General features: G+C 49.0%; 3 protein-coding genes and 1 long non-coding RNA gene across 4 annotated transcripts; 2 read left to right on the plus strand and 2 right to left on the minus strand.

Moving 5' to 3' along the window:
- Positions 1 to 14: 14 nt before the first annotated feature.
- LOC121590127 lies at positions 15 to 3,232 on the minus strand. The gene is made up of 3 exons (XM_041909535.1): positions 2,270 to 3,232; positions 155 to 2,168; positions 15 to 77 (listed from the first exon to the last, which is right to left on the minus strand). Exons 1-2 carry the CDS (start codon positions 2,322 to 2,324, stop codon positions 541 to 543), a joined length of 1,683 nt encoding a protein of 560 aa, XP_041765469.1. The 5' UTR covers positions 2,325 to 3,232; the 3' UTR covers positions 15 to 77; positions 155 to 540.
- A 769-nt stretch (positions 3,233 to 4,001) lies between these two features.
- Positions 4,002 to 9,905, plus strand: LOC121590128 (zwei Ig domain protein zig-8). Its single transcript, XM_041909537.1, has 6 exons — positions 4,002 to 4,095; positions 4,401 to 4,706; positions 4,795 to 5,253; positions 5,355 to 5,532; positions 6,292 to 6,428; positions 6,496 to 9,905. Exons 2-6 carry the CDS (start codon positions 4,637 to 4,639, stop codon positions 6,603 to 6,605), a joined length of 954 nt encoding a protein of 317 aa, XP_041765471.1. The 5' UTR covers positions 4,002 to 4,095; positions 4,401 to 4,636; the 3' UTR covers positions 6,606 to 9,905.
- LOC121590129 lies at positions 5,552 to 6,129 on the plus strand. Its single transcript, XR_006004390.1, has 2 exons — positions 5,552 to 5,618; positions 5,712 to 6,129. It is a non-coding gene; the product is annotated as an uncharacterized LOC121590129 (long non-coding RNA).
- Positions 9,906 to 10,569: 664 nt separating the features above from the next.
- Positions 10,570 to 23,912, minus strand: LOC121590125 (protein sprint). Its single transcript, XM_041909528.1, has 15 exons — positions 23,754 to 23,912; positions 21,491 to 22,011; positions 21,264 to 21,411; positions 20,976 to 21,191; positions 19,963 to 20,897; positions 19,701 to 19,890; positions 19,442 to 19,627; positions 19,214 to 19,370; positions 18,585 to 19,135; positions 18,096 to 18,507; positions 17,658 to 17,990; positions 14,446 to 14,897; positions 13,996 to 14,364; positions 13,725 to 13,923; positions 10,570 to 13,625 (listed from the first exon to the last, which is right to left on the minus strand). Exons 2-15 carry the CDS (start codon positions 21,850 to 21,852, stop codon positions 13,369 to 13,371), a joined length of 4,767 nt encoding a protein of 1,588 aa, XP_041765462.1. The 5' UTR covers positions 21,853 to 22,011; positions 23,754 to 23,912; the 3' UTR covers positions 10,570 to 13,368.
- Between the last annotated feature and the right edge of the window lie 1,038 nt (positions 23,913 to 24,950).

The following is a 24,950-nucleotide window of genomic DNA, read 5'->3' on the forward strand; positions in this document are numbered from 1 at the left end:
GCCAGTCCAGGCACGGGTCCGTGGTTTCGCCGATCCCATCAAAGTTGCCAGCCGATCAGTAGAACGACGAAAGCGGACTGTGAGTTGTGTGAGCAGGAGGGTAATCAACAGTGATTGGCATAATTTACTGTCTTTGGCGAAATAATACACTTACCGCACTGGAAGTCTGGAAGGTTTTATTTCTATTAAATAATATTCATTTTCCTGCTTCAGGTGTTTTCGGAAGGAAATGAAACTATTTCGCACAGAGCCTGCTGTTGTTTCGTGCAGACGTTTGTTTACATCTGGCATGCGATGTTTTTTTGCGCCCCTAGGACCGTTTTGACAGCTCTATGTTTTCGTTTGACATTTCCAGTTAAATTTTCAAAGGGAAGTTTTCTATGGAATTTTGCTCAAAGAAGAAAGAAAGGAAAATATTCCCCCACCCTGAAATGTGCTTCACATTGAATTTGGTTTTATTGTTCAGCTAAGATCACATTGCACTTCGTTTATTTGATAAAGACAAAACTTAAAATGAAACAGCACCGTGCCGACGCTCCATCAACCGGTGACACCGTCCGTTACCCACGTGTACCGTTTGGTCGTGTCGTTCAGCCGCTTGGAAAGCAGGTTCAGCTGCCCGTTCGCCTCCAGCTGACTAATGATCATGTTTATTTTCGTACCCTTGCTGGTGGGCGTAGTGGTGAGGGTGAATTTGGGCGAAGGCGGCGCCGGCTGCACTGGCGACTTCGAAGGCGACTTCGGCTCGACACTGCCGGCGCTACCCTCCGACGTGGGCAGCTCTTCAAACGATAGCTTTTTCAGCGCTTTCTTGGACAGCTTCACCTCCCCCGGATCCGGGGCCGATCGGTTGAACCGATTCCTGAGCCAACTCTTCACGGGCGTGGGTGCAGCAGCTGTTCCTCCACCCGTGTCGGGGCTTTTCGCTGGCAAATCAGGCTTTTTACTGCTTGCAGGTGAGTTACTTACACTTTCTTTACTGCAAACTCCACCGTTGGTACCAACGGGCACATTCTCTGCCACCTTGCCGCAGCACGACTTGGGTGTGTCGTAACCGTGCGCCTTAGCCTTCGCGATGGCTTCCGTCTTGAGACACAACGACGGTTCCTCGTAAATTCCATCCTCCACCTGGTTCGCGGCACGCTGATCCGGCTCATCCTTCCCGTCGCCCACTGGCACGGGACAGGGTGGTAGGGGTAGTTTACGGCACGATTGCAAAGCGGCGCATTCCTCCACCGGCCGATCGGCCACCCTTTCGATCAGATTGTTCTCGATCGCAACGATCCATTCGTTCAGGTCTTGGAAGCTGGGCGACAGGAAGTGTACCTTCGAGTCGCTTTGCGTAATGATCTGGAACAGGTGCTTCTCGTTGATCTGCTCGTTCAGGCTAAGGTCCAGCTTAATGCACTTGATGTAGATCGTCTGCAGCGGCTTCAGATCGTTGTGGCTGCCGTACACCAGCAGCCACTTGCCGATCAGCCCCACGTAGTACTTCTTGAACTGGTCGAAAAACAGCCGCTTCTCCTGCTTGAACAGTGTGCCGTGCTTGGGTGACTGCTGCAGGCGCAGATGCGATGCCGGAAGCCCCCCGTACGGGCACTGGCTATCGGACGCTGCATTTTCCGGCGTCGGTGTGCGAGGGGTTGGTGTGGTAGCGAGGACTTCCTGCCCTTCGTGGCCGACCTCCTGCATGCACTCGTCGTACAGGATCTGATCGGTGGTGAGGTCGTACGAGTTTTCTTCTACCTGGCCGAACGGTACTTCGTCTGTTTCGTCATCGTTTGGTTCATCGGATTCTGCGGTTAGGTCGTCCCTTGGCTCAACCATACTAACGTTGGACGAGCTAGTGTTTGCTGCTTTCAGAGTGTTCGCTCCACTCATATCAATGTACGAATCATCCTCCTCATCATTTAGTGGCTTTTCATAAGCGTCATCCATCTCCTTCACATGCTTCAGTTCAGCCAAACTCGGCGTACTTACGGCACCGGTTTGCAACCGTTCCAACAAATCGTCACATTCCGCTATCAATCGGGCCCGTACACCGGGAAGTGACCGTTTGCTTTGCAACACATTCAAATACGTCTCCTCATCGGCTGGCCCGTCGGTGTTCCGGGTTGCATCATCCGCCGTTGGATCCTCGCACTCTTCACACAGATAGCGTTTAATGGCTAAAGGAACAGAAACGAAACAATCACACACACACACACACAAACACACAAACAAAAGGTTAACAAAACAACACACATCACAGCGATAGGAAGCACCTTACATTTCAAAAACTGCACACAATCCGCCACCAGCCCCGGTTGCTGCAGTTGCATCATCCTATCCTGCTGAGCTTGGGATGAACCAAGTGACCCCGACGTAAGACTGCAACGAGAATCGCTTCCCACCTAGATACACCGGTCGTTCATCCCGACCATGTCCGTACACGGTTAGCACTTGACACTAAATGAACCTGCCCTCGGCCGGGTGGAGCCGTTCTGATGGAGGAACTGATTTTTTTGGTTTATTGCTCCGATGGTCCGGATCCCAACCGTGCCAGTCCCGAGCCTCCCGCTGAGAGCAGTGGCGGGCAATTTATTTTTGTCCCGCTGCATCGCGCCACATAAATAGAGGTGTTGCCGTTTTGCCTCCATGCTAAGATAGTAGGCGACGATATTGATGATGCTTGTTGGAGCACAATGCTCTTTGTTTCGATATAAATAGCCTTTTCTTTTTGTATCGTCGCTACACGACCCAAGCGGTACATGAAAGGGGGTTGTGTTGTTTTCGGTGTACGATTGAAGAATTATTGATAATCCATCTTTTCATCTTTTTACGTTCAATTTTGTTCTTTTCATCTCCCGCGCACGGTAAAAGAGTACTGGTCACATTTGAAACATTCCCAGCTAGTACTCCACCAGCACGCCGAACACGCACACTTTCCGCACGCAACTGATTCGGCGCATTCGCGCGCCTCCATGCGTGTGACTCCACACGCCGTACACGGTTCTCGGTGGCTCTCGGGTTTGCAAACTTGCTCCCGTGTATGCTACGGACCACGGCACCGGAAAGCTCTCACGCGCGGGAGCAATATTGGGGAGGCCTATTGTAGCGCGCTCAAACTTTTCCAACACCACCTTTCTCTTCCCCCCCCCCCCCTCTAATCCCCCATCACGAAGAACTTTCGTTTCCTGCAGGTACATTATACTAACACACACGTGCACGACGCACAGACACAATCGCGCAGCCCTCGCTTGCTCACAGCATCATCTCGAGCAGCGTAGAGCAGTGTTGCTTTTTCTTCCTTCGGAAAGCTTCTAACCAAATTTCTGCCCCTCGAATCTGTACGCCAAAGTAGAATCTATAGCAATAGAAGCGCTTTAATTCCACGCTGGAACTGCTGTGGTGTGTGGTGAGAAAAACGTGTCAAATACATACCTTCATTTTCCACTGGTTGCCCTCCTCTTTGTGCTCCAGTGATGCAGGTGAATGCGAACGAGGACACAAAGAAAGGACACTGGAAAGGCAGTGTGCCACTTAGTGGGGGTAAGCAGTAGTGTGCACAGCTCAGCAACTTTTTCGCGTGTGTATCTTGTCCGCCGTTTTTCCCTGTTTTTTTTCCGTGGCGTGGCGATAGCGCGTCCCTGTCTTCGTCTTTTCTTCGCAGCGCCCTGAAGCAAGAGCGCCATCATGCTTTCTGCCTTCATGGCCTCCTAGAGTAACCTAGGTGGCATAGACACACACACACAAAAACACAATCACACAACATGTTACACTTGCTCGGACCGCAGTGGCTGTGACGGACGGTGCAGGACGGAGGTGTGTGGGTGGTGGCCATTTACATTTGTGTCGTGCTAAAAATTCGGTACTTCTGTGAAAGAAAAACGGGAAACCGCAGCAGTACAGTGGGTCGATAAATGTGTGCGTGTGTTTGTGTGATTTGGTGAAACGAGACAAAAAGTAAACCGGAAAACATCACGGGTCCAAGCAACCAAAGCAAAGCGAAGCTCTTTCCTCGCTGGTGTTGTCACCACCTGCCTGCGGGGCCAACTGTAGAGAAAATGCGCAATTTGCCCTGTACGATGCTGTGCTAAACCATTCTAGCTTTAGGTAAGTAAACCCAGTGGATGCTGCGGTAGGCAAAAGTTGCACACGCTTAATCCACTGGAGAATAAATGCTCTCCCGAGCTGCTACGGCGTGTCCCATCCCCTTTTGTCCTGGTGTGGACCAAATCCAACACTGCGGAATTATTGATTAGTGCATTGTGGCACGTCCGCGGGTCCGTTTGTGTTGCCGTTTGCGATTGATTACATATGCACGGTTGGATGCATCCGTCGGCTAAATGCCTGCCGCCGGAGAACGATTCTTCTCCGCTTCCCGATTAGGGTAATAACAGGTTCGCACGCATTTGCAGCATATTTTTCCACCCTTCACCACCATGATGATGCACCATGGAAACCAGCGCCGGGAGCTGCTAGTGTTGGAAAAGTAGGCGATGTGAACGGCGTTCGGTGCTATCGACCACGGGCAGCACCGACTTGACATTGGTTAAAGCAAAAGTGACGAGAAAGATCCGAGAAGCCTCCGCCAAAAGGAAAAGGACACGAATTGACACACTTGGGAAAGAGTCGAACAAAATAGTATGCTGCTATGAAGCTGCCGGCCAATGGAGTAGCGGCAATCTACCTTTTGCTGCACTGCGTGTCAGGATCGGTGCTGAGTGAGTGTTTTTTTTCTGGGTTTTTCCTTTTGCCGAAACGCATCTTCATGTTGATTCTATTCTTCCCCTCCCCCCTGTTTCTCTGCAGAATCTTCCGCCCTCCAGTCGAGCAGTCCGTTTATGAGTTTGCCGCGCAACTTTTGGCAGGAAATCTCCGTACCGTACACCGATCTGCCGAGCGATGACGACGAGCAGGAGGACGAGTCGGCCGAAAGTACCACGCACGATCCGTACCCGTTCTTCGACGACGCCAATATGACCGCGAACGTCACCACCCAGCTCGGGGCGGATGTGTATCTGCACTGCCGGGTGAACGATTTGCGCGAGCGAACGGTAAGCTGGGTGCGGCGGAAGGGTGACGAGATACATCTGATCACCGTCGGCCGGCAGACGTACAGTAGCGACTCGCGCTACTCGCTCCAGTACCAACCACCGAACGATTGGCAGCTGCTGATACAGTACTCGAACGAGCGGGACGAGGGCCACTACGAGTGCCAGATCTCGTCCTATCCGCCGCTCGTCTACCTGGTGTACTTGCTCGTAGTCGGTAAGTGTTTCGCACACGCCTATACACATCTACATACAGAGTGACCGCTAGCACGCATTGGGTGAGAGCTAAATGGTAAACTGTTGCCGGTCTTTCCGCAGTGCCACGGGTGGAGATCATAGACGAGCGGGGCCAGGCCACGCTGGACAAGTTCTACAAACCGGGCAGCACGATCGAGCTGAAGTGCATCATCAGCCGGGTGCCGCAACCGACGAGCTACGTCACGTGGAAGCACGGCATGCGAATGCTCAACTACGACACCAGCCGAGGTGGCATCAGGTAAGGGGCAGGTGTTGATGGTGATGGGTGGTTACAGCTTTATCTTCTGCTGCTTTGCTGAGATGGAAACTAACGCACGGGAATTGGTTAGTTCGTTCAGTTCTTTCTAATTAATGAGCGAATAGTTCAGTTCACTTCACCCGTCAGTGTGTAAACAGTTTAGATTGCCTTTTGAACAGGAGAAAGCTGAAGTTTGACGGAAGATTTTGTGAACTTCTCGTGGCATGGCTGAACCGTTCAGTGAGTGAGCTTGATGTGATTTTTGGTATGAAAACATTGATTTAACTGCCTTCATTCGAATCTTTACGTGACGAGAATTGGACTCTATGGTATCCATTGCAATTTCAATTGGATTCCAACTGAGGCTATTCAAAGAGAGTGCGTAGAGTTCAATTCCTTACTGGAAGTGATCTTTATATTCCATATAAGAGTCATGTTAGTATCTCAAAATCATTAGAACCCTTGAAAAACACTGTATTTGGCTTTCAAACACTATTTTTGTTTCGCTTGAAAGCCAATTAAATTAAAAAATGTAACAAAAACCTGTAAATCGCTCAAATATACGATTCTCTGGATCGACAACCGGGGCGCACAAAACTATGTTGTGCACCAGTTTCCTCCTGCAGTGGATCCATTCTTTATACTAAAATCCCTTCTAAAAATAGCGACCAATCATTCTCATTCTCCGCACGTTCCATCTGTGTTGCATTATCACTGTGTGAAATAATGCGCTCTCGAATTGCATCTTTCTTCTTCCAGCGTCAAGACCGACCTGCTACCCGGTGGTGCGATGAGCCGGCTCTACATTGCCAACGCCAATCGGCACGATACGGGCAACTACACATGTGCGCTGGCCGACATTGCTCAGGCCACGGTATCGGTACACGTGCTCAACGGTAGGTAGAATTGGTTGGGTGTTGCTGTTTCTCTCGTTTAACGTGGTATATTTCTATCCGTTTCTAGGTGAAAATCCTGCCGCAATGCAGCATGGCAGCGGCCCCCAGTGGCAACCGTTGGCCGGTCTCATCATGTTCGTCCAGCTGCTGTTGCTCTGCCTCAGCACTGTCCGGTGACTGTCGACTTCGGCAGCATAAAACTCCCCCCTTCCCCTTCCCTATGTCTCTTTTTTCCACATTTTCGTTGACGTAAGCTTACCCCTGTTTCCGTCACATCCAACCCAATGTTTCTCCGCTTTGCCAACGGAGACGATCCAGAGCGGAGATGGAATCATCCCCAACCGAGCAAAACGGCAACTAAAGCCGCCGCCGCCGCGCTACTAAACCCATTTAAGATCCCCCATCTCCACTTCCCCCTCCCCTGACCCTAACATATCAATGCACACGAATGCAGTTGCAGCGATTGCATTCGCTTCATTCTACCCGGTACCAGCAGCGAACGGGGAAACCCTTTTCCACCTTCTTCGTACATTCTGCCTGTTCAGGACTTGTTTACTTGCACACGCTCTATGCACATACTCTATGCTCGTACTTCGGCAACAGTAGATTAGCAATTCAATGCGACAGTTGTTACACACTGTCGGTCCATGGTTGTACTAGCTGATAAGCAGGTTTGATAAGTTTTGATACGCAGTGCATGGTATTGGTAGCAGCACCCTTGCTATTCCTAGCTGCACAGGCATCACACCCACGGTGGGTGTAGTTTGTGGTTGTAGATACATAAGAAGGGAAAGCAAGAAGGAGAACGAAAGCGAAACCATTCATACATAACTATAATATATTTATATTCGTCACAAAGTCGTCGGCTTCGACGAAGCGGCCAAGGAAGGGACCCGGATCGTTTGTACCCAGAAAAACCAATGCACGTGCTCTGACAAACAGCATTTGTTAGAAAAGGTTGTGATTAAATGGATGTGAAACATCCACCGGGTGGCGGGTGCGTGAAAATGAGGATCAAAAACAAACCAACACAATTGCGATCAGGAAGCGCGGTAACGAATGGGGCAATGTTAGAAGACACACACGTCCCAAAAGGAGGAAGTAAAGCGGAAAGCATACAAAACATCACAAAGATGCAAACTTTCTAACCACACAGCAGCAATATATTTGTACACACGCAAAACTATTTTTCCCCACTCGTTAACTAACCATTTGCGCAACCGCAGTTGCCCTAGTTGCGCAAAACTAATCGTACCACATGTTTAGCGTAATAATAATAATAATACTAATAATAATATCAGTCTTCGGTTGTGATTAGACTTAATGCGTGCGAAGCATAGATAAAGCAATCCTCTCCCCCACTCCTCACCTCCCCATTCCCCTTCAAATTCATACAAATTATTGATGTAAAATGCCGATTTATAAATGTTCATCTACGTATATATTAGCGGGTAATGTGGAGTGGGGGGGTTAGAATGATTAGGAGGTGAAGATAGGTTACAGAGGGACAACGTTTAGGTAGGGAAAGATAAGTCGGTGTGTCTTCTCTCTGTGTTTGTGTGAGTGTGTGTGTGTACGAAAAGCTATTGCCTGGAGTCCTGTCGCTCGTAGTGCACGTGATGATTTCTTTGAGTCTTTAAACAAAAACAAAACAAAAAACACTTTATATCCCATCGGTACTCCACACTTCCCACCCTTCCCTTTTCTCCAATATTTTGCTAAACTCGATGTGCACTAAACCTTCTATGAACCGTACAAGCATATCCCATTTTCGCATAGCTCTATGTGCTGTCGCTAGGTTACGGACGGCGTCTGTTTTGCACATGCAAAAACAAAAAACAACAACAAATCATTACGTCCAACGGGATCATTATTGGCTAAGCTAAGCAGGCTGCGCCAGTCAAGGGGGGGAGGCGGCTCAAGCAACGAATTGGACGGAACTAATTTGTAACAAACTATCGATAGCTACAAACACACTCCACTATATATATATATTTATTTATCAACCACTAATCGCTAACCACTAAATGTTGTCCTGGTTTTTTGATGAAACAGTATTACAAAACTCGTGCAGAAGGAGGTGAAAGATACATACATACGTCGTTGGATAGACCGATGGTTGTGGTAATATAGAGTGATGAGCAGAAGCGAAATATTCATCTCTGCATAAAGCGTGGCGTGCGTTGATGGGGAAAGAACAAAACAGAAGAGACCGTAAAATACCCACAATTTCCACACAAAAATACAAACAGAGATTCCCCAAAACATACACACACACAACTAATATGGCGCTTATTAACTGGAAATTCGAGTGAAATTTAGCATGTAAGAGAATATATTTGTTATCTTTTAAAAAGAAAAAATAACGTCTTAGTGTTAAGGTAGCAAATACTCCGCACAGACACGAAACACACAGCATATACACGCCGAATACCACTGACGTGTGTGCAATATGTACAACTAGCCGTGTTTTAATAGCTGTGCTTCGTACACCGAAGCAATCATTCGTACACACGGATTGGGCAATGTGTCCTGCTATACTTAATCCTTGCTACAAATAATAAAAAAAAAAAAACAAAACAAACAAAATAACAAAACAAAAACACTGAATACACTAACTCAACCAGGTTGTGCAGAAATGGGAAGACACATCGCGAACATCGCAACATGAGCAAAACGGTGACGAACATGGAAGAAGTTGCCAATGAAAATCACACTTTGCGTCCACTGTGAGTGCGTCTTGCGTGGGGACTGCTTTTCTATTGCGTCCGTTCTCTTCCCCTCCCTGATAGGTAAGGAGGGGGGCAGGGGGAAGAGGAGGGGGAGCATGAAGAGTGCCATAGGCATTTCACCCTCTCCCTCTTCTCCCTTGCTCCCTCCCACCGCCTCCAAAATGCTAATCCAGCAACAAAATACATAAGAAAACAAATAACAAAACCATATGAGTGAGCCCATTAGAAGTAGATGAGATAAGTGAGTGAAAGAGGATAGCTAATTGTATCGATTTATACGAATGTAATAAAAAGAATAAGAAGAAAAACAAGAGGAAGAAACAAAGAAGGAAGAAACAAAGAAGGAAAAGCTAAAAGCGGGAACCGAAGTTGGTTGTGAAGTATCATTTGAGAGGTTTTATTTTTCATACAAACAAGAAAACGAAACGAAAGCAAACAAACGAACGACAAAACATGAAAATGCTAAATGAACGAAGTGATGAAGAGGAAAAATGAAAAAAAAAACAAGAAAGATAGTTTTTTTTATAAACAAAGAGGTATTATTATACAACAGCGAAAAAGAACAAGCAAACCGAATTGCAGTAAATGCGAAATAGAGTGAGAAAAAGAGAGATAGCGAGATAGAGAGAGAGAGAGAGAGGGAAAGAGAGAAAGAGAAACAAAAAAACGTTATAATGGTAAATATAAATGAATATGGGGAAGGGTAAGTTACTAATACAATACAATATGAGAGATCGTTTCCGTTTCTTTTTTCTTTTTTTGGGACAAAATAGTATATTGGTTGGTATGAGAAGTGGGACAAAAAAACAAAACAAAACAAAACAAAACATAAAACATAAAACAATGCGCAGTATTTCCAACTGACAAGCGAAATAATGGTTGTGGTCCTAACGTTCTAGATATGTGTGTATGTATATATATATATATATCAAACCAGAACGAATATATATATATACCGATATACACAGAATAATGAAACGAAGCACTATAATGTATAATGGTATATTGTAACTTTACATGAAACATGGCAACCTAACAATTATGAAAATGGAACAAATAAAGTATTCGAAAACTATAATCCCCCCAAAAATAAATAGCTTAAAGATGTGTTGTTTGTGTGTTATTTGGCAAAGCGTTATTTTTCGATTTTTGAACATTTTTTTCTCCATTTAATTTCTTTCAAACAATCTCTTTTACAACGGCGACAGGTTTGTGTACGTATGTATGTATGTATATATAGAGAGAGTTTATTTTATAGTTATCTGCAATAAATACGCTTGTGGTGTAAAAATAGATGTTTCCAAAAAACTTCCTATACCTATTTTGGCAAGATATTTTCCGTAGCGCCGGTGCCGAGCATGAGTTCGGCCTTAAATGTTCCTTTCGCATCATTTCCATCCAGTGTTTTGTTTTCCACTTTCACAATTAATGCGCTTTCCTTTACGTTCAGTTAGTTTTTTTTTTGCATTGTTAGTTAGTGTGGCAGCAGTTTCTATCTTTTTTTTTGTGTGTCTTTTTGCCTACGAATCTAATCGAATGATTGCAGAAATGGTTAGTAGGACTTCATTGCATCTACGCATCTGCACTCACGCACTACATCACACACAGCTTCTACAGTTTCTATTGTGTGTGGTGCTACGATCAGCAAGGGGAGCAGAAGTGTGTTGGGCGAGTGGAGGAGGTGGCATCTGTTGCTATCTGTTGATATTAATTCACTGCATTTAATACTGTTTACTGGTTGCTTTGTTAAAGTGCGCTTGTGATTTCTTGTTTTCTTCTGCTCTGTTCTCTGTTTTCTCTTTTGCCCATTGCACTCTCGCTACTATTGGGATTGGGGGACGATCGACGAATCGTTTTTGGGAGGAAAAGATAGATAGATATCAAAAATAGAGTATAAGAGTTATCATTCATATTCCTGAGCCTCCCCCCCCCCCTCCCACCCAACAAACACAACCACAACTGCTTTCCTACCTTTCTAACTACCCCCCTGGCCTACTACGTTTGTATCTCTTGTTTCGAAATCCATTTCCACTCTGCAACTACTACTGCATGTTTGATGGCTTGCTTTGTTTCACGCGCTTTGTAAATGCATTATGTATGTTAAGAACATGTCTATTGTGTTTCTCTTTCCTTTTCCTTTTTTGTTATTCTCTTTTTTTGTTTGTTTTTGGTGAGCAATTCGTTTCGACAGTGCCTGGTTTGTGTGGTGTTGTTTTACTATTTCGCTTTCATTGCTTTGCACTTTGTATTCTCTATAACCAGTTTTCCATTTTTTGTTCCTTTCTTTTCTGCACTTTTCACACTTTTCATCGAATCACGAGCATTATGAGCAATTAAGGTAAAGTTATTAGTTTTTTGTTTTCTTAGATAAAGAGGGGTTTTCTTGTTTTGGCAAATAGTTGAGGAAGAAAAAAGAGTTTTTTGTTTGTTGTAGTTTATGTTAAATATACATATAGTTGATTGGTTGGTTTAAGGGGGTAAGTGTGTGTGTTTTCATTAAAAAGGTGAACAAACACACACAAACAATCACACGCACACACATTCAAACACACGCAAGAAGAAAAAACTGTCACACGCACACACACACACACACTCAAAAACTCGATACAAAGTCCCGGGCACCCAAGCAGGGGGAGGATTGAGGGGAAGAAACTCATCCCCTAGCATCCAACCACCCCACCATCCCAGTGGGAACAAGAATAATGAGATTAGTAATTACTTAATTGCTTTACAGTAGTAACATTAGATGCAGTAGTAGCAAGAAACGTCTAAAGTAGATAAACATGTTTTCACTCTTAATTCATTGTCGTTTGCGAACGCGAAAGCAATTCAACCCAGCACAGCCCAGCGGAGCCCAGCCCGCATGGGCCAAATGGGCCAAACGGCACAAGCGCGAGAAAAAGAAAGGCAGATATAGATGGGGTAAAAGGGGCATGAAAGATAAGTTAGATTTCTATTGTCTCGTAAAACGATATCACGAAAAGCGTGCCTTCTCAGATGCATTAACTGCAAACACAAACACCGATGCACAACGCAACGGGAGGGACGACAACAACAACAAAACTACCTGTGACCTTTGACCTGACTAGTCCTTTTTCAGATGGAAGCTCCTGGTGGCGAGACCACTGTCCGCCATTCGATGTGCTCACATTTTGGACTGTTTATCAATTTTGTTGACTGAAACTAAGGACAAACCTGTTCTACAAACTCTGACGGGCCAAACATACGTTGTCATTTGATGACGGGCCGGAAATGGAGTACAGTATGGAGGAGTTAACGACACGCAGTGCACACGAGAGTAAGAGAGATATAAATGGTACAATTAAAAGCTCCATACGCTCCATCGTTGGTGACCCTTTCTTTTTTTGCTTGTAAAAAACATTTTTAACAAATCATATTAAAAAAAAAAAAACGCTTAAAACAACTGTTCTTACACAGACACGATCGTGAGAGGCGGAGGTTTTGGTTGCAAACCGGGACACGGGCGGGGGGTTCGATGGTGAGCACGAGGCATGCTTCTGTTTTACGCACTTCATCACAGAGAATGGCATTATACGTCCTAACTTCACGGATCTTTCGCTTCTACTACTACTACACTACTACGCTCTTTTCGGTCCTCTAAAACAACAATCTACAGCTCAGGAAAGTATGCTTCAGCTTACCAAGCCCTAGTGTCCGCGGAGTGCGTCCACTCTTAGCCCGCTCACGGTTTCTCTTTGTTCTAGCCATTAGTGGGTTAAAATGGTCTTCACTTCTTCCGCCTTCGATAAGAAGAAAATGCTACAGATACAAGGGGGATTATATGCGTTAATTGGTGAATTAAAATCTAAACTCATCCAGAGTAGAATTGCATTGCATTTGTGTACGAGAATCGATAGTGAGGTTTTCCTAGGGCAAGAAGCGTTGACGGCCACGCGCTACACCACGCTGTGGCCGTCACTGCCTTTATATAACGCTTGTATATATATATATGATGGTTTGTATATGATTATATGGTGTATACTATTTGCGTTAATACAATTACAACTGCTGTCTAGCAGCGCCCGTACATCGCACCCCGCGGGAGCTACTTGAACAGAAATGAGGTGAGCGATTAAAAGAGGGGACAAGTGGGGCTTGTTACACCACGGCAAAAATAGTACAACCTTACGACCAAAGAGTATATCAGACTTAATTGTTTAACGATGGAAGCTTAATTCATTGTTTGCTTATACTTTTAGATGATTATCACTCGCAGTAATAGTAGTAGTAGTAGTAGTAGTGGTAGTGGTAGTATTGATAGCATTGTTAGCAGCGTTATTAGTAGCGCTAGCGGTCATAGTGTTGTTGTTGCTAGCAGCATTATTTGGCATCACGGTAGGCCACGCTATCTTGGCGTCGATCCGTTTGTATGCTATCATAAAGTGTTTCCCTTTCGCCGTCATCCGTACATCCTGCGGACATTCGGTGTCATGTAGAAGAGTTTCTGCCGAAAAAAGTGGAAAAAATCAAGCAAATACAAATATATTGTAACAAGCGCTAGTGCGAGTTGAAGTTAGCTGCATGGTGCGCTGATCCAGCTTACCTTCACCGTCGATCAGCTTAAATAGTCCATAATCTTGGGCATTCGTTATTCTCGCCTTGTGAGCAATTATCCGACAGACTTCCTTCGTCGTGGTATGCGGTCTGATTGGTAGCGTGCGCGTCTGGATGGAACCGTTGTACTCATCCGGAATGATCACGCGTAGCACCGAGGAGCAGTTTGGCATCGTAGAGGAATCCCACTGCACGTGAGAAAGCACGCAATCAATAATAATACACTTGCGAGATGACACAAAACACCTTTAAACACTTACATCTAATGTCGATGTTCCTTCCTGCTCGCTGAGGCTAAAGTTCTTAAGCACGTGGACCGCACTGCACAGGGCCGTTAAGTAGTAGCCAGCCTCGCCGCTCAGCAGCGACGGCTGCAGCAGGCCCCACATGTACTCGGCCTCAATTTCAGCACCGATGAAGCCACAGTGTGCCACGACCATCACCAGCACCGGCAGAAAGTCGTCCGCGCTCAGCTGCTGCCCGTTGCAGCACGTCGTCGCTTCGAAGATGGTCGACACTGCGGCAAGCAGCAGGTCCAGCTTGGCCAGGGGCAGCTCCGCCTCCTGCAGACGCACAAAGAGCGTGGCAATTTGTCGCATCGCTGTCGGACTCGGCGGTATCACATTGCCCTAATAAACGAGGATCGAGAAGCGTCAGCAACGGGCTACACCAACGGGCGCCCTTCACCATCCGCGGATCGTTCTACTTACCTTGATCCCGAAAGCAAGCGGACCGCGGCCCGCCGTAGAGCGCACCTTCTCCACAATCAGCTGTATATCGCCCGACTGGCTGTAGTAATCCACGAACAAACTGTACAGATGCTCGCGCAGCGGCAGTATCACCAGCCGGTGCATCACCTCCTCCAGTATCGAGTCCAGGTTAAGGAACTCGTCCGGCTTTAGCTGAGCCCGCGCTTTCTGCACCTCGCTCGCGAAGTCGCCCTCGCCGTGCTTCACCAGGTAGTTCTTCATGCCGGACATGAACTGGCGCATGTTGCGCATCACCACCTGCGGATGGGGGGCCGCTTTCGATTCCTTGGTGCAGGCGATAAAGTTGCTTATGTTGCGCGAGAACGTTGAGTCCGGCTTGTTCGCTAGGTAGAAGGCGTACGTGGCAATCGATTCGCCCGGACCACTGTGGGACGATCTGTTGCGTGGATGACCTGGAAGTGAGAGAGAGAGAGAGAGATGGGAGCGCATGGAATAGAAAAGATTAGATGAAGTTAGTATCAACGAATTAAACCACTCTACGCCTATTTCCCATCCCGCCACCAATAGCAAATATATACCTCGAACAAGCTTCTCTTCGCAGCAAGTGAACAGCTTATGTACCAGCTTTTGCCACATGCCATCGAATCGTGTCGTTTCGTTAATTTCTTTGCCCTGATCCAGCCGGCTAAATATCTTGCGATATCGCCGCTTCTTCACCAACAGCGCCCGACCGCGCTCCTCCTCGATGTGGCCCACGTTGATGATGATGTTGCCCTGCTCGTCCAAACCGAACAGCTGCTCCACGTCCGCATCGTGCGGCACGTTCGGAGCGAGCGGGGCGCCACTACACTCGTCGATCATGATCGTATAGTCGGAAAGCGACGAGGACGAACCACACTCGTCATACTCAACCCGACACCAACCGTCCAGCAGCAGCACGGAGCAGAACTTGCCATCAGCTGCGGCGATCGGTGGTGCCCGCTTGCACGGATAGTCACACTCCGGCACCGGCAACCCGTCCTGCACACCGAACGTTCCACCCAACAGTCGATCCAACCGGCCGCCACCACCACCACTACCGACGGTGCTGTAGCTTAGAGCCTGCAAACTGTGGCTCGCCTGCCAACACTTCACATCTTCGGGGGCTGGACGCTTTCGTGCAGCGCGTGCATGCGACTGCCACTCAACCCGGGCGGGGTTTTCTAGTTGGTGCCGCTGTTTGCCGACGGCGTTCGCGGCGACTGCCCCGTTATCGGACCTAGCAGCACTAGCTAAGCCCGCTTTCGGCTGTCGGCATTCACCTTCGTGGCGTAATGGCGTTGACGCAACGGCAACAACTATCCCCTGTGCTGCTGCTGGCCCGTGAACGATGTTTGCCGAGGCTTTGCGTCCAGATCCATCACTGTCGGCCGGCGCCCTGCCTCGTTTACCTGCCCGCATGGCTCGAGATCCGTATCCGCATCCACTCGACGACGAGGGCGACACGGCAGCCCCTTCGACGAAGATGCAATTCATCACGGTAGCTTCATTCCGGTTCACGTATCTTGCATGTGACCACCTTCTGCACCACCGCATGGCAGATAGAGAAACGATTTTTGCCCGACTGCACGAAACGGCGGAAACGATAGTTTCTCATTAGACTGGCGAAGAGACGAGCGCGTGCCTCGTCTCTCCCTTTTTCGGAAGGATGGGATTCCGCTTTGTCAAAAGGGACACAGCAGTCTGTGGCCGTTGGAAGCTTGTCCACGCGCAAATGCCCACCAAAGGCTACGCTATTTCCGTGCGCCCGATCGCACTAATCGCACCGTGATCGATCGAACCGCTTCCCATGAGCACTACAATCGAACTGAGCCTGACGCGCATCAGCTTCCACTACAATGCTTTCTCGCTCTTCGGCTTTTTGTTTCCCCCTCTCCGCCGTGCCATGTGTCCTTGTCCTTATCGTGCGTAGGGAAAGAAAGAAAGTGTCAAAGTCTTCACTTTAACGCCGCCGACGCCGCACGCACACAAATACGCACGGAAGGGCGCCGATCATCCCGGGGCCGATACGCACGAGAGCACGATGAGTAAAGAGCGACTCATCAAGTTCACAATAAATTACGCATCCGCCTGCATACATTTACCGTTCGTTTGCCCTTTCCATCCGCTGGCCATCCTGCCCCTGCCCCGTTGCACGACAACCATTCCTAACATTGCAAACGCACAGCCGGATCTATTCTAGAAGCAGGTCCCGAAATAGGTGGCTGCTTCAAGGCCCCACCCACACCCGACCCGATACGCAATAAACCCCATGCAAATAGTGCATTATTTTACACGTTTCAAGGCAAGTCAAGGCAAATAAACAAACCGACCCACTCCAGCAGCAGCAGTAGCAGCCATGCAGCCCCATGCTGCACACGCCTCAGCCGCCCACCGCCCTGCTAAGTAATCATTGTGCAAACAGAGCCAGTGCCACTTATCAGACGCTTCGATGAGTGTAGCGTTCCGGGACAGCTCTAGCGGCCGCACAGCAAAAGATAGCGGAAGAGCATGAATAATATGGTAGCACACACACACACACACCCACAAACCCGACCTCCCCGACCGCTGCTGGCCTGGTATGCTCGGCCGGGGCACCGAAGGCTTCGTCACTTATCGGGCACCATTACTCTCGGCCACCACCGATGCGCCGTGTTGATCCCATTACAATGTATGTCAGACACCGACCACCGATTCGTCAAAGGATGCGAGGTGGCTGACGCAATAAACCCGCTGAATTCAACAGCCAGTCGGTGGATTATGTAGGTTACGGTAAAGCAACATTGCCAACCCCTTTGCAGCATCCGGCAATGCATGAGAAGCGTCCCACCATCGCACAACATGCACGGGTAGCAGTTTAATGCATGACACCCGCACTACCCGTCCCAGCCGCCCGCATACTCCTAAACAAACTACCCGTTTGGGCATTCAAGTGCAGGTAGTGAAGAGGCACGGGTTTTACCCCCTGTCCGGAACACATTCACCTAAGTTTATGGAAAATTCCCAAACTGCCTCATCGTGCCCAAATGCGATAGCTTGAAAAGCAGTCCTTTTCTTGTCCCTTTTCTTTCGTTTCTTTTCCTGTCCTGTGATTTTGAACAGCTCCTCCTGGCTCCTGGTTTTACAGTTTCTGACAAGCACAGCCCCTTTCTACATTCTGCAGTATGTACTCAGTTTATATCGAATTTACTTACATAAAATTTCCCGATCTCGGCAGCTACGCGATCGCAATATTGTAGCTACTTTTTGCTGCGACTGTGGTAACTGGTGCTGCTGCCCGTCCTTTCGGTAGCGAGTGTCTTTGGCCGTCGAGCCGCAGTGGTCGTAGCTACTATTGCCCGGTGCTTCCATCGAAGATTCTGCGAACACAGTAACAGTTACAGCTAGGATCGCACTGCCACGCACCGAAACCAAACACCACTTACGTTCGTTGGGAAGGAAAGAGTCCCACTGGGAGCTGTCCCACGGTTCCGAAAAGACGGTCCCATCGTCCGAGTGCGCACTATTGATTGCAGATGACGCATAGGCTAAAGGTTTTTTTTTTTTGTTGTTGTGAATGAAATTAAAAAACGCACACAAGTAAGTAAAACGATGATTGATGCGTAATAATACCTTCCGCTACCGTTACATACCATTAGCCTGCTTCTCGACATTATCGTACGCCGACTTCCGTTGCCCTCTGTGTCCTAGTGTGCCGAACCCTGACTCACCATTCGCACCGATGCCGCTATCGTTCGCCAGCAAACCTTCCAGCAATCTTTCCGATAGCTTCAAGGCAGGAAGCTTCTTGGCGATTATCTGGTGTATCGTGACCGGTCGGCCCATGCCCATAAGACTGTCGGTACTTTTTTGCAGCGATTTCGCGGCCGGCTCAATGGTTTTCAGCGATGCGGTGGGTGTTTTCCACCGGATGTCGGAATCGTAATCGTTCGTCCCTTGTCCGCTACTACCGCCCGCGATGCTCAGCGCATGCATGCGCACGCCCGACAGCATTGAGTCGTTCTTCTCCAGCGCCAGCTCGTCCAGAGAGGCGGCAAAGTTGTTCTGAAAATGTAGAATGTCGTATAAGCAAAAACAACTCCGTTCCTGCTTATTCTCAACAATGCGCGCACATTACTCACATTCACATTGTATCCGTTCCCGTTACCCCAAGGATGACCCGCCGACGGTAGCGCATCGTCATTGCCAAACAGCTGCTTTGGTGGTTCCGAGTGGCGCTGGCTACTGTTGGACGAAGCCAAACGATTCAGCGGACTGCGCCGGATGATGGTGCTCAGAATGTCGGCTGGATCGGCATAGAACGGGCTGGTTTGCTTTTGCTCCTGGGCCATACCACCCAACGCATCCTCCAGCGTTACCGGTGTGCCCACGGGCGTGGTGTGAGAAATGTTCATGCACGAACGTTGCCGCACATCGGTCAGCACCGACCGACCGAACCGGCCGTCATCCTTCGGTATTGGGGAAAACGTTTTCAGCGCAACCGGTGGACGGGCGGGCCGATCGGTCGGGGTGCTGGCCCGATCGCTTGCCGAATCGAGTCCGCCCATGCCCACGGCAAGATTGTCCACGGAGTACGTGTGCGCACCGTGTGCGGCCGGGCCACGGTAAGAGGTGAGCTTGCCCTGTCTGTAACTCATCGACTCTATTGATGGAGAAACGAGTCCTTTGAGAGCTACACCAAGAAAAATAGAGAAAAGTGACTTAAATTCTAAACCTGTTTTCGGAAAGCTGTTGGCAAAAAGACACATACTTAAATCCTCGTGCCCAAATATCCCATGGCGCTGGCCCAGAAGTGACCGGCGATCGCTTTTGGTAGCGTCCTGCGACCAAATGTCCTCATAGTCACTTATTTTATCCACCAGCGTACTTCTGCAGTAAACGGAAGGTGATTCCAAAATGTCCGATTCCTAGCAAAAGCAAACACAAAACAGCAATATTATACACACCCGCAAGCAATGATAACAGATACCACACGAACCTGATAATGCTTTGACTCTTTTCGTTTGTTGCGGCGGCTGACGCGAGTGCTCGTCGGTACGCTGAAGCTAGGATGGTCGTGCTCCTGCTGTTGATCGTTGGACTGTGTCGTGGCCTGCTTTTCCACACCATTGTCGGCTACATGGTCGCTGTCACAATACCACACAGTGTTGCTAACCTGCGAACCCTGCACATTCAAGATCAAGAAACACATTGGTTATTGGCATCTGCACGAGAACTAAGAGTCGTGGTTTGCATACCGCAATGGTGGAAATGCTGGCCGGCAACACTGCTGGCTCTCTGCGCTGGAATGCTGTGTCTCTGGTAGGGAATCCCGTCGTCGGTGTAAAGTCGGTATCTTTTTGGAACGTAAAGGTAGTTCTCTCGACCGTCGGACTGTGCTCTGCTATTTGCAGCTTAATACGTCTCGCTGGTGGTGCCGGTGGACTCCTGTAAGCGGGAAAGATATTACTACACCATCGTCCAGTTCGTATCTGAAGCATCCCGGACAGTACGCCGTACCTGATCGGCTTAATGTTGAGCGTGTTCGGTGGCGTGGGCCTTGGTGCCCGCGGTTTCCTTTCCAGCGTGCCGGTAGCGTTGAGCGCATCATCCGGCCGGCTCTCCATGGATGAGGAGGTTGAGCTGGTCATCTCACCGCCCGTGGCTTCACCGTTCGACTGACCGGCACCGCTACTGTGCCCCAGTATGTTAGCGTTGAACAGCTCGATCTGCTTTTCCACCTCGTGCTGTGCCGCCGTGGGCGAAACGATTTGCTGCTTGCGTGCCTTGAACGTGCTCGTCTTCCCGATGATGCCGGTCTGGTGCTGGTGCGGGTCCATCGGCGACATCATGATGGCACTGTCGATCGATTCCGGGCTGAGCAGCGTCTGGCCGTTGCTCACCGTGAAGCTGCTCAGCGTCGAGAATGTGTCGGTGGGCGTTTCGCCGAACGCATTCACCATGCCGCCGGTGCCGAGCGAGGTGCCACCGGTGCCGACCGACGCCGCATGTCCGACCGGGGTGTGATTAAGTACGGATATGCCGAGCCCGCTCGAGTGTGTCGCCTCGGACGGGGTGTTCATGTGACTAGAGGTGGCGGACGGTGTTGTGCCGGGTGGGGCCGGCCCGGTGATTGATTTCGGTTTCGGGGAGCTGGCCATCGGGTAGCGCCAAAACTCCTGACCCAGCAGGGCCAGCGACGACAGCTGCTGGCGGTTTTTCGCCTCCCGCAGCGCAACCGGAAGGCAGAGCTGTACGGGCAGCTCGTCACAGCACTGCGTGTAGTGCGCAATCAGGGCGGGTATGGAGTCGAACTTGAAGCGGGAGCTTTCCAGGCTCAGCTGCCCATTGTTCGACTGGATCAGATAGTGTTCGATGTACGGTCCTGCGTTCGCCGGCAAACGCACCGAAACGGCCATCGTTTTCGACTGACTAGAACCGCGCACGATGAAGGTCTAGAAGAAGAAGAAGAAAAAAACATTACATGTATATACGGTATATACCCAAATAGTTTGAACGCGACCGTGCCCTACCCCTTCCTCCTTCCCCTGGAGCAGATGGATTGCGCCGGACCGTTGAATGCCCGGCAGGAACCAGACGGGGTGCGAGCGAAGCAACCGCTCCAGCAGGCTCATGACGATCGCCGTGTGATTGGCCGAACTGTTCGATTCCTGCGACTCGTCGCTGGAAGTTTCCTCGCCCTCCGCCATAATGCCACCCTCCGAGCTCGATACCAGCGATGTGTGGGACTGCGGAAGGTCAAACAAACGCCACATTAAACGATTAAGTTACACGATTTACAGCGCTCTGCGAGTGCCTACCTCGTACAGCTCCTCCTGCGAGAGTTCGCGATTGCTCGACAGCAGCGGCATCATATCGTCGTCCATCGTTTCCACCTCATGCTGCTGTACGCTCGTGTGCAAAGCGCTGAGCCGTTTCTTTGCCAATGCTAGCGAGGATTCTGGAGGTCTGCCGAAGAGGAGGAGCGTTAGACGCAAGTTTGCAAGCTGAGCGACGCTGAACGCATCCACAAACCAAACCAACTTACCCTTTCGAAAGCCGATTTCCGCTGTTCCCGCTGCCGGATGTGGTTTCCTGCTTGAACTTGGTCACCTCGGCGTACCGTCGGATCAGCGTCGAGCAGTCGACCCCGTTCGCCCCACCGTCGAGCTGATCGCGTCCGTTGCCCGCTGCACCGCCGTCGGGATTGGGCAGCTTCGCGGGCAGTGAAATCGGGCGTCCAAGGGCCGCTGCCGCCGCCGCCGGTGACAGATCGGAGCCACCGTGCGTCAGGAGATTCCGGTTCAGCTGGCGGGTGGTGACGTCTCGGCTGTGGTAGAAATCCCCGCCAAAGCTGTCCACCGGGATGTCCTTCCGCTCGTAGCAGTTGTCGTCCGTTTCCGATTCCATCGCTGCTCACCAAACAAACACACACACACGCACGCACCGGTACGCACAAACTCGGACGTCCAACAACGACAAACAAAAAACGGGTGTCTCGATCGTTGCTCACCACTCTACTCTACCTCCCACCGCTCGTCCAGCGAGTAAACATACACACATGCGTTCCTGAGATAGGGAGAAGCAAACGTAAGTGCATCGGACGGATTAAACCCAACGCGACAACAATTTGTGCGCGCGCCCTCTTGAACACGCGCTTGCGTTGCGCTGAACCGTTTTCAAGCGACGCGAATGGAATTCCCCAAATATGATCGGTCTGCCCAATTGCAGCCGTGGCTGCAGCGCGGGTATGGCACATGCATTCCACGGCAGCATACGTATGTAAACAACGCGTTTGATTGGTTAACTATTTTTTATATTTTTATCTTCCCTGTCGCGCAAACATGCCCTCCGGTGCGTGTTGGGCGATCATGTGGATGATGCATCACACACGTTTAAGAAGAAATTCCAGCGCCGTCTGATTCACGCGCGCGTCTTACCCATTTTGCTACATGTGTGTGTGTGTGTGCGTGTTGAGACAGCCGAGTGTTTTTTTTAACTTTCGATAAGAGCACCCAAGCAAAGCAGACCTTGCTTTATTATTTGGTTTCGGTTCGACAGCGAAGACGGGAGATGGTAACCACATTCCCTCACCCTCCTTCTCTCCTCAAACAATCACACACAAACACATGCAGCACGGGGCATAACGGCGACTTGGAGGGGGAGAATAAAAAAAAAGTATGCTTTTGAAATGCTCGCCGTAGCAATGGCAACCAACGTGTCGCTCTACTCCCCCCTCCCCTTGCTCGACTGTTTGATTGCTCTTTTACTCAATGAATGATGCACATTTATATTTCAGCGTTGTCGTCGCGAGCTTCTTTCAATCGGCTTAATTGATTCGGTCGCCCGTCTTTTCTCGGCTGCGGGGCCGGGGCCGGGCGTGTTGCAGATGGTGGGGAGCTTGGTACGGAGATTTGTACGTGCTCTGAAGCTCGTTTTCGTCGCCATGGGGAGGACAGTCGCAACATCATTGCATAGACCACCATCACCACCACCACCACCAGTGCCACCAGCAATGGTAACACTGTTCTCCCACAAACTACGAACACGAAGAGCATTGGTGGATTAGTTACATTTTTGAGCTAATGTGTAACTACACAACCGAGAACAACAAAGCACTTCAACATTGCACAGAGAAATAAACACACGCTCAAACACACACTTTTCTCATTATTGAACAGGTTTCCAATTGCACTTTTCTATCGTGCCTCGCCTTCCTGCACATCGTGCACGTCCACGCACACCTGCGCCACGCCGTACGCGGTTGCAATTTCTGTCTTCGGCCCCGTTTTAAATTCCTTCAGAGACTTCACTGTGTCGAGAGCGCTTCGTTTGCGTTGGACGTCGGGAATGGTATCGCCCTCCCTCCAGACGACCACCCACCACACTTCCTACGCAGCCGGAGATGAAACATTAACACATGCGTATTGCGGAGATGCTTTGCGGGCTGTTTGGCACTATTAGCATGAAATGTGGATCGATACGGGGAGGCGATTGCATTAAATATTTAGTGTATGGCCCATTCGGTCCCCCGCGTCCACACCCTGCGAACCCCTTACGGCGGGACAATGAGACGATGGACGTGTCACCACTCCAAGGGACCACCACCGTCGGGTGGGATGCATGTTTTCCATTAGGGAAAACGGGATGCCGCTTCCCCAACCTCCGTACATTTCTACCGTACACTAATAACTTTCCACCGACCGCAACAAAGGGCACGGTCATTACAATCTTATACTCCCCCGACCGCAATTGCACCACACACCCAGACACACAGAAACATGCCACCCCCTTTGCTCTTCGAACCTTACTTTTAATGCTTCGTTGGTTCCGCGCACTTGATGGAAACTGTTTTCCACCCCGAGGTTGCGATTTCCATGTTTTTGGATGGAAAATTTCGCGAGCACCAGCAATGAAATTGCTGCTCCGGCCAACTTCTCGCTTTTGACATCTACCAACACCAACGTACAGCGTCGTCTGTCAGCGGCAGACGAGCTAGCGAGAGCGAGAGAGAGAGAAAGAGAGCGAGAAAACACGATGCTGGGTGGTTTATTTTGAGAGTGAAGTGGTGTAGGACTGTCTACACGAAGGAGTACTCGGAACTGCGATTACATTTTATCTGTTGTCCCGTAAAGTTTGTTCGAACTTCTTTTTTTTTTGTCTCGGTTCTTCGATATTTCTTCTGTTCTGTCGGACTGATAAGATTATCTTATTTTTTACACACTTCACTTGGTTTGATTCACTCATTAGTTCTAGCAATGAAACGACACGGTTCGATTCCGAGCCGAACCGTCCCTCGTAGCGACCCAAATAGCCAGCTCGTATTTTATAGCTGATTTAGGGCTGTTTAACGAAAAATCGTTCCGATGTCGTACTTTGTGGCTGATTAAGAGATAGACGGTACTTTGCGGAACTATGGAGCTTTTTAACAGGCACATGGTACTCTTTGGAACTTTGCGGCTGATTAGCACTATGTGTAGGGTTCATGATGGAACTTGAAGGCTTGTTAAGAAAGGGTACTGAACTTGGTAGAACTTTATAGCTTTTTAATGCATGACATCGGTTCAAGGTGGCTCTTGTCAAAGTGTCAAAGACGGACGCCGGCAATAATCTTATTGCTGCTGCACAAGTTAGATTCGTTAATTGAAGAATGAATATTGAGTGAAGTGATTGTGAATTATCAGTAAATTGTGTAAAATTTTGTGTAATTCATCAATACAAAGGATTTAAAAATATACACATGTGTTTAAGCGAAAAAAATCTCGTTGTTTATTTCATCGATGACGCTTGCTTGAAAATAAAACACAAAGAAAAATAATCCCTGGCATCGTGGCATAAGGAAGCTGCTTAGGCGCTGTTTGAAAGACCCACATAGAACTTTGATGCTGTTTATCTACTGCAAAAGGCGAATTAGAGCAGCGATCTTTAGCGTGCCAAAATGAGCTGCTTAAGCAATTCTGGCTATTTGGGAAGACCTTTTAAAGGTAGCGTAGGTTACATGATCAAAT

This window comes from Anopheles merus, chromosome 2R (genome assembly GCF_017562075.2).
Source record: "Anopheles merus strain MAF chromosome 2R, AmerM5.1, whole genome shotgun sequence".
Lineage (NCBI taxonomy): Eukaryota > Metazoa > Arthropoda > Insecta > Diptera > Culicidae > Anopheles > Anopheles merus.

Excerpts from the sequence above, each read along its gene's own strand:
- LOC121590127 (XM_041909535.1), bottom strand. The coding sequence starts at position 2,324 with ATGATGCAACTGCAGCAACCGGGGCTGGTGGCGGATTGTGTGCAGTTT. Across the intron at positions 2,169-2,269 it reads TTGTGTGCAGTTTTTGAAAT|CCATTAAACGCTATCTGTGT; the intron begins GTAAGGTGCTTC and ends CTGTTCCTTTAG.
- LOC121590128 (XM_041909537.1), top strand. The coding sequence starts at position 4,637 with ATGAAGCTGCCGGCCAATGGAGTAGCGGCAATCTACCTTTTGCTGCAC. Across the intron at positions 5,254-5,354 it reads GGTGTACTTGCTCGTAGTCG|TGCCACGGGTGGAGATCATA; the intron begins GTAAGTGTTTCG and ends GTCTTTCCGCAG. Across the intron at positions 6,429-6,495 it reads ATCGGTACACGTGCTCAACG|GTGAAAATCCTGCCGCAATG; the intron begins GTAGGTAGAATT and ends ATCCGTTTCTAG.
- LOC121590125 (XM_041909528.1), bottom strand. The coding sequence starts at position 21,852 with ATGGAATCGGAAACGGACGACAACTGCTACGAGCGGAAGGACATCCCG. Across the intron at positions 19,628-19,700 it reads CCAGCATTTCCACCATTGCG|GGTTCGCAGGTTAGCAACAC; the intron begins GTATGCAAACCA and ends TTGAATGTGCAG. Across the intron at positions 18,508-18,584 it reads GGAACGGATACAATGTGAAT|AACAACTTTGCCGCCTCTCT; the intron begins GTGAGTAATGTG and ends CTACATTTTCAG.